A 12557-nucleotide genomic window follows, 5' to 3' on the forward strand; every position below is an offset into this window, starting at 1 on the left:
AGTGCTTTCTGTTGTTTGGAAAACATTATTTATCACTTGGAGAAGAAAGAAGAAATGGGGGACTCTAGTTAATTGTCATTTTAAAGTTTAGTAACATATGTACTCAAAAAAAAACCCCACCAAAATACTAATATGCACTTGAGCAACTATGAGGACAAACCATCCTAAGTCTGAGGGAACAGTAGGCAAAGGAATAAGAACAGGCTTCCTAAAGAATAGGAGCTTTAGAGTAGAGTTTTGGAAAGACTTTTGGTTTGAGAGACAGAGAGAACACACTTCAGGTTGGGGCAGGAGGTGTCCAGGAAATGAACCAGAGGGGCCTGCAGAGACAAAAGACAGGGAGCCCGTCGTGCAGAGAGAACCTGTCCAGCACAGCAATAATGAGGCCCATCACCACTAACTCTCCTTCCCAGCCTCCATTTGTGCCCAGCACATCCTCTGTTCCATGTTGCTGTGCCTCCAGCCTGTCTGCAGCAGCTCAGCTGCTCTTCCTCCTTTATTTCTAGCTTATTTCTTCTTCTTTATTTTTACCTTCTTGTATTTGTCTTCCTGTACTTCATCTTCTCTTTTCTTGCTGTCATGGGTCTTAACATCAGTCATGCATCATTCTTAAACTCCGTGTAGCCACTATTCTTTCCAAGACCACCAATCTGCCTTGTGTTACGTGGCATCTGACCCCTAACTGTCTTAAATTCTAGAAGAGTGCCCCTTGCGTGTCCTATGATGTTAGTTAAATTCTGTGTTCGAGACTAATTCCTAAACAGTTCACAGCTGTCTTAATGCTTAAAAGGCAAAGTCAAGAATAGAGACGACCTTACTTTCACAAGAAATTTTGTTTATCTCATAAACATGGGTCCTTAACAGCTATTCCAAGGTCAATCTAAATATGCAAGTTTTTTTTCCCCAAATATTCAAGTTTATCGTGAAATATTTCCCAATCTTACAGGGAATTTGTTGAGAATGAAGTTAATCCTATGTGGAGTGGTATTAGAAAGGCACTATACATTTTAGATTCAAGTTGTTTCTATTATTTTTGGAAAAATGTTAGCAGAGAAAATGTGCCTAAATGATCTTCTAGAACCACTTGTTGAACTTTTGGGAATATGTCAAGTTTCTCTAAGTCAAGATGGTGAAAAGAAATAATCTGTTTCTGAATTCGTTTTAGCTTTGGAAGGTTAGAGAGTGAGTGCTACATTGCCTTATTAAAATTCTAAAATTTATAAGAAAGTGCGGTGGTAATTTGAATCTGTTCTACTGGCTAGCATTAGAAATTTAAAAGTATAACTCTCAACACTTTTTATTCCCAATCCTCTCACTTTTATAAATCTCAAAGCTTCGAACTTCTCCTTCCTTCTGTTTTTTCCACTGTAGCATAACAATGAATATTTCCCACCAGTCTCAAAGGGCATATTGAAAAACTGATGAATTATTAGTTTCTAGGCCCTGCACAAATGTCAGCCCATTGGTGAAGCCTCCTTTTATTTCTTTAGGCAAAGTTAGCACTTAACCTCTTATGAAGCACTTGTCCCATTGTAATGTGATGTGTCATTTCCACCTGGGACCTTGGGGGCAGGAATGACATCTGATGGCCTTGGATAGTACTTGGTACATAAAAGGGGATCAATTAATGAATGCATGTATGCCACATCAAAGGATCATTCTCCTGCTTTCCAACCAGCTCTGGTATAAACAAAATTACTCCAACACTGTAATAAACTGTAACTAAATTCCAAAGGAGAAAAAAAAGTATAAAAATATTTTTCCTCTTTTCCTTTCTATTTGAAATTCTACTACAAGATGAGTATTGGGTTTATTCATGGCTTACATCTGTACATCCAACCTTTAAACAAAATTCATCTTCCTTTTATATCCCTTCATCTCTATATATCCCCCATTCACGAGTTCTTTATTTCTTGCCCTTTCCTTTCTTATTTTTTTGCTGATATTGCCTTCTTTCTTTCTTCATCTTTTCCGAAATTCTTTTTTCCAGAGGTTCTGATTGTTTCCCTACTCCAGTCCCTGCAACTTCTTTCTTAAGCAATACAGACCATCTCAAATAATCTTTTAACCCATTCCAACCCACCAGAGTTGTGTACTGGTGCCTCTTAATAGGAAGAGCTGGTAATGGGGATATTACAGACTGACTCTAGAGTAGATCCCTTTGGCATCCATCTGGTGTGTTGTGGGTACACTGCTGTGCACTGCTCATGTGAGAAACCTTATTGTTGTCTTTGAAATCTTGGAGGGAGTGCACCAATAGCATCACATATGCAAAAGGCATGCTAGGTTGTTTCTAACTAAGAAAAGTACACCTGCCAAACAGAGGCATTTTCAGTTTTGAACTGCTAATAAGAAATGCCCTGGTGGCAGCTACCATCTTTCTTTTCCCTACTCTGAGACTGTATGTGTTGAGCAAAGTATTATACGGCATAAGAGACGCTCAGCTGTTCTTTTGGCTTTGTGCATTGCATGTGTTCCTCTGCTACTTCATCTCCAAAACTTTTTGAATAAAAAAGTGATAAGTATAGATCAGTAAATAGCTACAATGACTGGTACTTTAACTGTGGAGCCAAAGTCTACCAGAAACCTAATGGCGTGTTATCTCCCCCTCACTTAAACCTCCAGTGTTTTCCTGTTTTTTTTTAAATGAAGACTAAAATTTAAATATATGATTGTGTAAGAAAGGTAATAGTCATTTAGAACAATATTTTTTTTAAATTCTGAAATAAGCATTGGACTCACAGAGAAGATTTTCCTATTAAGGCTTGCATTATATTCCTCTTTGTGCAGCCATTTTGGTAAAAAATACAGTCAGATGCAATGGAATAAGCTTCAGACCTACTTTCTAAAACAAGTATATAAAATATAATTTTTTTAATATTGTGTTTCCCAACGGAGGAGACGTGGGTCTGATTGAGTATGGCTCTCTTGCTAAAAATTGTGGATCAATGGATCAGAAAAGAGGGAGAATGTGGATCAAAAAAGTTCTTTTTTGAAGCCTTTGTTTTGGGTGCTGCCAGGTTGAGATGAGAGAGAAGCCATTTTCACAGTTTGGCACATCTGTAAAATGTAGTGTGAAGGTTGGGGGGAGGGAAGTCCATGGATCTAAAGCCTATTTTTTCTATTGGTGATATGAAATATTCTCTTCATGAATCAGCACCTCCCACTTGCCCTAAAGGTGGGATGGCTGTTTATACCAATGCATTGTCTCCTCTTTCAGCTGGTGAGGGAGGGTAGTGGGAGGCAGTGCAGCCTAAGGGAGTAGACGCTGAACAAACAATGCCCACACATCCGATCCTAGTGTGGGCGGGTGGTGGGTGCCCAGGAGCGGCAAAGGCTCGCACCCAGTCATCACATATGGTGCTGAGCAACCACCAACTGATCCAAAAAGGAACTGAAAAGATAAAACGCTAGAGTCCATTCATAAAACCAGGACATTTCTTATCCCATAAGGACAGTGGTAGGTAAGAGAGTAGTTTTAATCATGGTTTTCTTTAATGTATTTATGAAAAGGGTGGCGCTTAATCTCCTGTCACTTGGGTTTGTCTGGAAAAATATAAAACAAAATTCAGTTTCTTGTCCATTTAGAGCATCTACTATGGGCATATTTCTTCTAATTTATCAGTTTCACATTTGTGACTCGGTTCTGCATAGTCTTAATACTGTTTCATCACTTTGGGATAAGCATGGATGTAAGGACCATTGCCTTCCAGCTTTCTGCAACAGAAATAACTTCACACATCTGCATCATTGTCCCCATATGTTGATGTACATTTGTCAGTCATTTTGATTCACATCACTCTGTCCTCAACCCTCCCCAGCTGAATATTTATATTGTTTCACTACCCACCAATCTTGAAATCCAAACTAAACAACCCATTGCTTCCTAGAAATACTCTCCTCTCCTTTTCTGCATTTTCATGATGTTGCTCTTTTTTTAAAATAATTCAACCTCTTTTCTTTCCTCCTTCCTCCATCTTTATAAATTTTCCAGGTAGCTAAACTTCATTTCTGATTCCTTTATATTTTGTGGTCTGCATCACAGACTTAAAAGTAAAGCATGTATTTGTTTTTAAACATGAGGGGATAAGTCATTATTTCTTTTGGAACTTCTATCTGTGTAGGTGACATTTTGTGCCTCAACTCCCACTATAGACAATAGGTTAGAAATGTGTTTTTGCAGTTATTGTTTTTTATGGAAACCATTGACAATGATATTAGTTTATTCATCCAAAGGAAACACCAAGGAAAAACACTCTGGTTAGATAATTAGGAGTTGAGATAGAATGCAGCTTCAGAAGTTTATGTTTAACTATCTACAACTTTAACATCATCTCAGTGTCCTTGTCTTCTAAATGAAGGGTGACTATGTTAACCTACACAGAGGTACTAGAAGGCTAAGTTAATGTTTGTGAAACATGTTGACATTTTATGACCAAAGATACCATCTTAGTATAAATTGATGTGGTTATTATCAAAGAAAACCTCTCTAATGAGGAATCTGAATTAATTTGGCTGAATTAGTCGACCTCCTCTGTATCTGCTGTGAAGCCCCAAACCTCTGAATTCTTGAAATTTTCTCTCTTGATCCTGGAGTCTGTTTCTAGGTGTTGGAGAGGATTAGAGAATAGGTCATGGTCACAGAATTGTAAACAGAGGAAATGTGTCAGGTATTTGTAAACACTGAGATGAAGGACTGAACCAGGTTTGCAAGACAACTTCTTCAGGTGACTATCCAGCACAGCCACCCAACAGATGCTTGCTGGATACCACATTATGTTAGCCCTGAATGCTCATGATGGCATTTATCATACCATATTAACAGTCCCTCTACCCAGCTCAACCCATGTGGCCAACAGGAACTTCAGTCCACACTGCACAGAATCTGACTGGCTTTTAAATGATTCTCTTTACCAAGTTGATGAATATATCTGCTGTATCCTCAGGCATAATGTGGCTTTTCAGGAACATGGACATATACAAATGCTCTTTCCTGTCTGATGGAAGGTGGGAATATAAAGTAGAGTATTTAGAAACAAAGTCAATTTGACAGGCATGGTGGAGGTAAACAGCCTGACTTCTGCAGGAATAGTGTTGACAAGCAGAGACTCTTGGGAAGCTTCCAGGTACATCATGGGCTCAGACTTCAGGGATTTAGGCAATATAAAAACAGTTTTTTAAGATCCAAAGTCATTTACATTAAGTGAGTTTATATCGGTTGGAGTTTTATGTTATTGTTTTATATACATATGTAATTTTTATTGACTATTACCAGAAACAATTCTGCAGTAAAGCCACAGGCTATTGCTAGAGACGCAAACTCTTCATTCTTGGGTGCTCTGCCCTAGTTGAGCTAGACAGATTTACAACTAAAGTCCATTTTCATTGAGAGAAGGGACATTTTCCCTCCACCCCCAAATTTCAAGTTCTGGTTTTGAAACGTAACTCTCAGTCCCAACTTTAAATCCTAGTTAGAGCATAATTTCTTGACAAATTCCTCTTTTCCCTTTTTTTCTCTGACATAAGCAGTGTCTCAAAACCATGTAAGGGCAGCTCAGAGAATCAAGTTCTTGCCTTAGGAAGCAAGATTCAAGGTCTTGGCCCACAATACTTGTTCATTTCTGTCTGCTGTTGTGAAAATCAGCAAAAAACATCAGGTGCTTCTTCCGGGCCCTGTGGGGTGAGGGGGAGTAACAGGCAGAAAATCACTTTGCTTGGCGTTGGCCTTTTACGCCATTTTGAATCTGTGACCAATCTCTGCTGTCTTGCATCTCTGATTTCTCCAGCACAGAACTTCATTGTTATTTCTTCCAGGTGCCTGGGGAGCATTAATTTCTCCATCATCATTTCAGATGGGGAAACTGGGACACCAAAAGGCTGAGTGACTTGCCTAAGGTCATACTGTATGGTAGTGGCCCAGCCGGTTTCCAGGCTATGGTTCCCCATTAAGCCTTACCCCCCTTTTCTCCAGGGTCATATGTTCTAGGTCACCTGAAAACTTTGCCTTCTACCCCTTGGCCATCAGGGACACCTGCTCTTGGTCTGTTCCAGCCAAGGTCCTCTCAGCTCTGGCACCAGAAGGGGTGGCTGGCACTGTGATTCTGTGAAGGTCTTCCCTGGCCTTTTCTCAGTGCAGCTTTTCTTTGTTGCAGTGAGTGGGTTTGCACCTACTTAATGGTCTGAAACTATAAACCCAGCAGGCAGAGTCCGGTGATATGTTCAGAGGACATAAACCTGTCCTGTCTACCTGCAGAATTGAAGCACTGTGAACCATTCACAGGCCATCAGAGAGCATTATTCATTTGGCTGCTCTCCCCCAGTGGTTCTGAAGAATTGTCTACAAGTGGGAGGGGCAATGGCCCAGCTGGAGTGCATCACCATATTACCTGACAATGGCTCTTTGTCCTTTTAGTGTGTGACTGGCTCACATTTTACTTACCATGTAAAAAAGTCTTTTTGAGGAGTGCTTCTGGTTTAGGTTTAAAAGAAAAATCAAAGCCACCAAGATACAGCATAATAAGATGTGACCCTAGTGGCTTTTTGCTCTTCCCCTGGGGCTCAAGGGAATGTTAGCAAGGCCCAAAAGCCCACCTGGCAGTCACTATTTTTTCTTTAATGTGCCCTTAGAATTCTTAGAGTAGACTACTAGATTTTAATTTAAAAGGAATATTTTAATAATTTTAATAATTTTTAAAGGAATATGCCAAAGGATTTATAATAGCCATAGTTTAGGAGGAAACCAAACCTGTTTTTGCCAATATCTAAACCATTTTATGGACCACTTATCTGATGCAATGGGACTTTCTCCCCAACACCTTCTTCATATCTAAACTGTATTATTATTATCATACTTCATTGCACAGCTACTTCTTTATCCCTGAGCAGTTCAGATTTGGACCCACCCCATGTGGCATGTTTGTTCTTGTCACTGTCACTGTACCGACAATGCCCCCAGAGGGGTTCCGACTGTAAGCCCACTCCTCAGGCCCCCCTTCCCCCTTCCTCCACCTTTCTGCTTCTCTGAACATGCCCCACAGATTGCTGGGAATGCAAAAGAGTGACATTTCCAGCATCTACAGAGTTATAGCCTTCTAGTTATTTCCTCCTTACCTGTGAGATATATAAGGATGCCATGTTTTGTTTCACACACTTTCTGTGAATGGCGAACAAATGGCTCACTCTTTATGGCCCTTGAGGCCTTAGGAAGGTGTGGATGGGTACCTTTCCCACTTGGCACTTCTGGTTATTTCCTCTCTCTGCCATTAAAATTGGGTGAACAGTGTATTTGTTTATTCTTATTTCATTTATTTACACCTTATTCCATAAAATGTTTAAGAAAATATAATTACCTCTGTCACAAGTAAGGGCATAGGCTATTTTGTGAAATCTTTAGTGTAGTAACAGAGTTCATATTCAAAATGATTTTCCTCCCATAACACATGTTTTAAATAATATTAGGGCCCAGCCCTGCCCAACAAACACCTATCTTCCTAATAACGTATTGAAAACACTAATAAAAATATTTTAGCTGTACTTAATTACCATATATAACATTGTTTTTCTATGGAAGCACTCGTTCTGAATTCCAAATCTAGGTGCTAATGACATGGGTCTTTCGGGAAGAGTGGGGTGGATGGGTAGGGAAGGATGGATGCCCAACAGATGTTCCTCTAGTCAGAGTTGTGTGTGGTCACTCTGAGGGCTGCCCTGGGAGACACAGAGGGCACTTCGGTCCAGTACCTCCCTCCTGGACAAGATAACGGTGCTCTGGAACAGAGCCCTTAAGAAAGTTGTCCTCTCTTTACTTCTCTGAACTTCGTGGCTATTCAGTCTATCTTTAAAGTCTCTTCTCCTCCTTCTGTGAGACCCAGAAGTATTTTTCAGCAATAGATAGATGAATGGAAAGATAGGTATTTTGAAAAATCACAATCTTTTTGGCCCACGTTTTGACCCCCAAAACCTTATAAGTTGGTTTTGCTTTCTTGAAGTCACATAAAAGTATGGTTAACAGAGACGTGGTTCTGGTGGGCACAATGGAGATGTAATTTTAATTCCTTCTATTCCCAACCAATAATAATATTGAAATTTTGGGTAAACAACATTGGAGAAGTACTGAAACTTGAGATTCATTTAACTGCTAAAATACTACTCTGCTATCCACAAACCACCAGTTATAAATGTTTCCATGCCCAGTTCAGCTGACAGCAAGAGAATTTGGAAAGTTAGAAGCTAGGACCTAGTAAGAGATGCCAAACACTTCTTTGCCTTCCCTATAATATTGTCATGAGTGTTTTCCTTTAAAATAATCTCCTTAGGGCTTAGAGATCTGTTGGACAGCATAATATTCAATCATAAAAGTTAATTGTGTAGGATACTTCAAATTGACATAAGGCACCAAAGCCTTTAAAAGCTGCATTCATTCAGACTTGTTTGAGATAAAATGTTGAATAAGAAAAGTAGTATTGAAAATGGACAAACAGTATGATCGCTACCATATAAGAACAGTAAGAAAAAGTTAGAAGGAAATAAACATTTAGCCACATTCTTCAGACTTCTCTTGTGTTCAGGCCTCTTTCCAGCACAAATGTTAACACTGACTGTGTTTTGATGATAGACCTTTAAGGGGTCTTTCCCTCTAATGTACTGTATTTTCTAAATATTTGCTGATGAACATATATTACCTTAAAATGGAAAGTAAAAAATGTCAGTCACAGATCCCAGAGATGTTCTCATCAGTTAACATAAAGAAAAGCATGAGGAAAAAGACAAGTATTTTTCATAGGGCCTCAGGTTAGAACAAGTGAACAGGAAAACCTGTATGTTTCCCTGGGCTTCACCCTTTTCTTCATGGCCTCCTACATCTAGCAAACCTTTGAGCCCGCTTCCTGAAGGGCCCTTGAGTGTATCACCCCCTCCAGTGCAGCCAGCTTCACCTCCTGCTTTCATCCCTTCCCTGGCCCTTCCTCAGAGTTATCAGTGCAAAACTGCCACAATCTTCTTTTGAAAGTGAAGATCTGACCTTGTTCCTCCCAGCCTCAGGCCTTCCAGATGCACCCCTTTGCTTACAATGGCCTCCCTGCCTCACTGCCTGCCCTTCTGTTACTGTCTGGCTCCAGCCCTGGGGTGACTGGGGATGCCACCTCCCAGGATATGACATCCCTTCCCTCTGCCCACCCCATTCCCAAACGCTCCTTCAGCTAACTCTCCTCCTCCCTCAGGTCTCAAGCTCACCAGTAGTTCTTCTGGGAAGCTCCCTCAACTTCCCAACACTGAGCAAAGTGTTCCCTCTGCCATTCTTCTGTAATGCCTGCACTTCTCAGAAGGTGTTACCTACCACTCTACACAGCCCACGGCCTCTTGCCCAGGATTTCAAAGTTCAGAAAGCTCTGGAAAAATCAAATGTTTCTCATAACCCACGTGGCAGCACAATCTGGCCTGAATGGACAAAGGACTATTTACAGTCCGTCTTTATACCATTTAGTGTGAATATTCATAATTTCACACCTCTTTTGCTAAAGAGATTTTAATTTTGCTGAAGAAATCTGAATGCGTTTGATTATGGGGTGCTTCTCAGGCATTGCCAGGAGTGTTAAGAAAGATGGGATTAGGGTAACTGTATTCGTTATACAATTTCTGACAGTAAAAAAGGGGCACTGGCCAGATGCAACCTCAGGACAGGTATAAATAGGGTGGCCCAGACAGACCAGGGCAACGTTCACCTGTGTGTGCTACATCTGTCATGTTGTCTTTCTGGAAGCCAAACTATCTCAATTCCACAATGCTCCCCAAAGCTTTCGCATAAGGAATTGCACACCTGTGTCCTAATTGCTGGTTTCTGCATCTCTTTCCGCCACAGTATTTTAAGCTCTGTAAGTATAGGGAAGGTGTTTTGTTCCATTTGTATACCCAGTGCCTTGCCAGACACATACACCCAGGCATCCCCATTGTCCTGCATTTTAACCATGAGTTTTATCATTAAATGTTTTAATACCAAAGCCATTTAATAATCCAGTTTCAGGGGCACATGGGTAGTTCAGTAGGTTAAGTGTCCAACTTCAGCTCAGGTCATGATCTCACGGTTTGTGAGTTCAAGCCCTGTTTTTGGCCTTTGTGCTGACAGCTCAGAGCCTGGAGCCTGCTTCAGATTCTGTGTCCCTCTCTATGCCCCTCCTCTGCTCACAATCTGTCTCTCTCTCTCTCTCTCTTAAAAATAAATAAACATTTTTTTAATTCTGTTTCAAAGATACTTTTTAGGTTGAACAAATGTGTATCAACCCCTCTCAAATGACAGAAGAATGGTTTTCATAGACAGATAGCCCTAATATTAGTTCACAAAGCATGCGGGCAGGGCTATGTTTTATTTATTCACTTTGTTTGTTTATTTCTCTTCTCATACATGGAAATAATAATAAGCACAATAGTTCTAGCGTAGTATTTACTGGGCACATATTATAAAGTAGTCACTATGCAGAGCACACCTTGTGCATTTTTCATTGAGTCTTTTCAGTAACATTATGAGGCAGATATTTTTATCTTCCCCATCCATCTATCCAGGCCCTCTTCCTCTCTGGGGTGTTCCTTTAATTTCCTGAGTTTCTTTCTGGCAGTCTCCCTGCCTCATCCTCTTCCTTCAGCAAACCATCTCGACCTTCCTTCTTCATAAGCACATTCTTGCCTGTTACCTGTAGTGGTTCCCAATTGCCTATCTCATGGAGCCTGCGCTAGTCTGCCCAGCCTTCACATTTCCCTGTTGGTCCACATATCCTCTTTACCAGGCAGGGTGGTCCACTCACCCCTACAAATGCCCCCTCCTGGAATTTTCTGTGCCTTTGCTCAGGCTCACCCTACCCACTGTAATGTTCATTTTCCTTTTGATGGAGAAGCACAGAATTTAATCCTTGTAGACAACCTTGTATTGTTGGCTGATTATATCATTAGTGTTTATCTTGTCCCCTTAGCAAAAACATTAACTTGTTAGAGTCGAGAACCATGTCTTGTCTTGCTATTGTATCTTCACAGTGCCTGTCACTGTGACTGACAGATGATAGGTAATTAATACTGTGAGTGATGGGCCTTAGAAAGTCAGGGTGCACCAACATTCAGAAACACATCTCTCACGTGGGAGAACCATGTTTTTAAACTCATTTTTACAAGAAGCGTATATCAAAAGTGAAAGAAAAGGAGAACAGAAATGTTCAAGGCCTAAACCTGGATCTAAACATCAAATTATGGAAGAGACAGACACAACTGAACAGTACCACAAATGGGGAAAAAAATAAAAAAGCCTTGGCATTGTAGCTTCTGTCACTCGTTGTGAACCAGGGGAGGGTTATGAGATGCTCAAAACCACAGTTCTGTCTTGGGCCTCTTGAATGGCAGTGTGATGCCCAGGAGGATCTTCAGTGTCTCCTTTTCTTCTCCCTGCTGGGGCAGAGTGTGGCCACAGAGGTGCCGACAGACACACCCAGGGAGACTGGCTGGCTTGCTGTGCACTGACTTACCAGGTGTGGTAAAGAGGGTTGTATGTCTTTATACAAAATAGCAATAAATGAATTTCTACCCAGTACAGAGAAAGCCATATGCAAAAGCAATCTTTAAGAAAATTGTGAATGAAAGTTCCTAAATACTTGAGCTACAGACTCCTTTTTGGTATGACAAGACATGTTCAGATATGTTGCATTATCAGTTTGGAATGGAACTGGAGATAAGAAAGGTGAACTCAGGTAGCAACTGCCTGCCTTAACACTATTTACAAACTATCAGTTAAAATGTCTGCTCTCCCTGAGGAAAAGAGAGGGAGGGAGAAGCAGAAGGGAGAGTGGGAGGTAAGAGAGAGGGGGAGGGAGGGGAAAGGAGAGGGAGAACGAGAGGGAGAGGGAGGGAAGCAGGACTCTGTACTTGCTCACAGTTTCCCCCTCCATGCCCTGCATGTCTACCAGCTCTGTTGTTCAAGAGCAGCTATCACAGAAAGAATCCACGACACATGCACTCTCCTTGTTGTGCTGAGGAAAGATTCCATCTTTCTCAGCCAAAATGCACCGCTGCAGCTATAACTTGGGGCATGCGCTATGTTCATCACTTCAACCTGTCTTTGCACATTTGGGCTCCTGTCCAACTGCGTTAGGAAATCCTCCGAGGATAGTGATGTCAAAAACCAGCAGTCATAAGTCAACACAGTTGATCTTTTCTCAGTGAGGACCAGGGTGGTGTTGTCACAGAGAAGAAATTATCTTTCATAGAGAAGTGATTTCCCTCAGGGTCACTAGCAGGGCAGTGAGGCTGTGTGGTTATCTGCAACACCACGTTCTTGAGCTCTAAGACCCTGAGTGCTTATGGCTTAAAGGCATCAGCCTGGAAACCTGCAGAAACTTACCCCTGGAAGCTTTTAAAGGCTGTCACTCCCCACTCCACAGGCTGACGCCACCGTGACTGACAGTGCTGTTAATAACACCTTGGCTAGGGGACCGGGAGAGGGAACAGAGAATGACAAAGAACGAATGCACAGGTGTTTGTCTTCATTGTGGCTTCTCTCAGAGGCATTTTTGTTCCTCCCTAAG

At 41.1% G+C, this 12557-nt stretch overlaps 1 protein-coding gene across 4 annotated transcripts in view; it reads left to right on the top strand.

The window, feature by feature from the left end:
• Window positions 1-12557, top strand: part of GMDS (GDP-mannose 4,6-dehydratase) — a 640362-nt gene that overhangs the window by 553187 nt on the left and 74618 nt on the right. The window contains exon 11 of one of the 4 annotated variants that reach the window (XM_047858179.1): window positions 3714-3745. The exons of the other annotated variants lie outside the window; for them this stretch is intronic. Within the exon in view, the coding sequence (XP_047714135.1) occupies window positions 3714-3732 (19 nt within the window). The 3' untranslated portion in view covers window positions 3733-3745. Of the gene's footprint in view, window positions 1-3713; window positions 3746-12557 lie in introns of those variants that run through there. 4 annotated transcript variants of the gene reach the window in all.

The sequence above is a fragment of the Prionailurus viverrinus genome, chromosome B2, assembly GCF_022837055.1.
Source record: "Prionailurus viverrinus isolate Anna chromosome B2, UM_Priviv_1.0, whole genome shotgun sequence".
In the NCBI taxonomy this organism is placed as follows: Eukaryota; Metazoa; Chordata; class Mammalia; order Carnivora; family Felidae; genus Prionailurus; species Prionailurus viverrinus.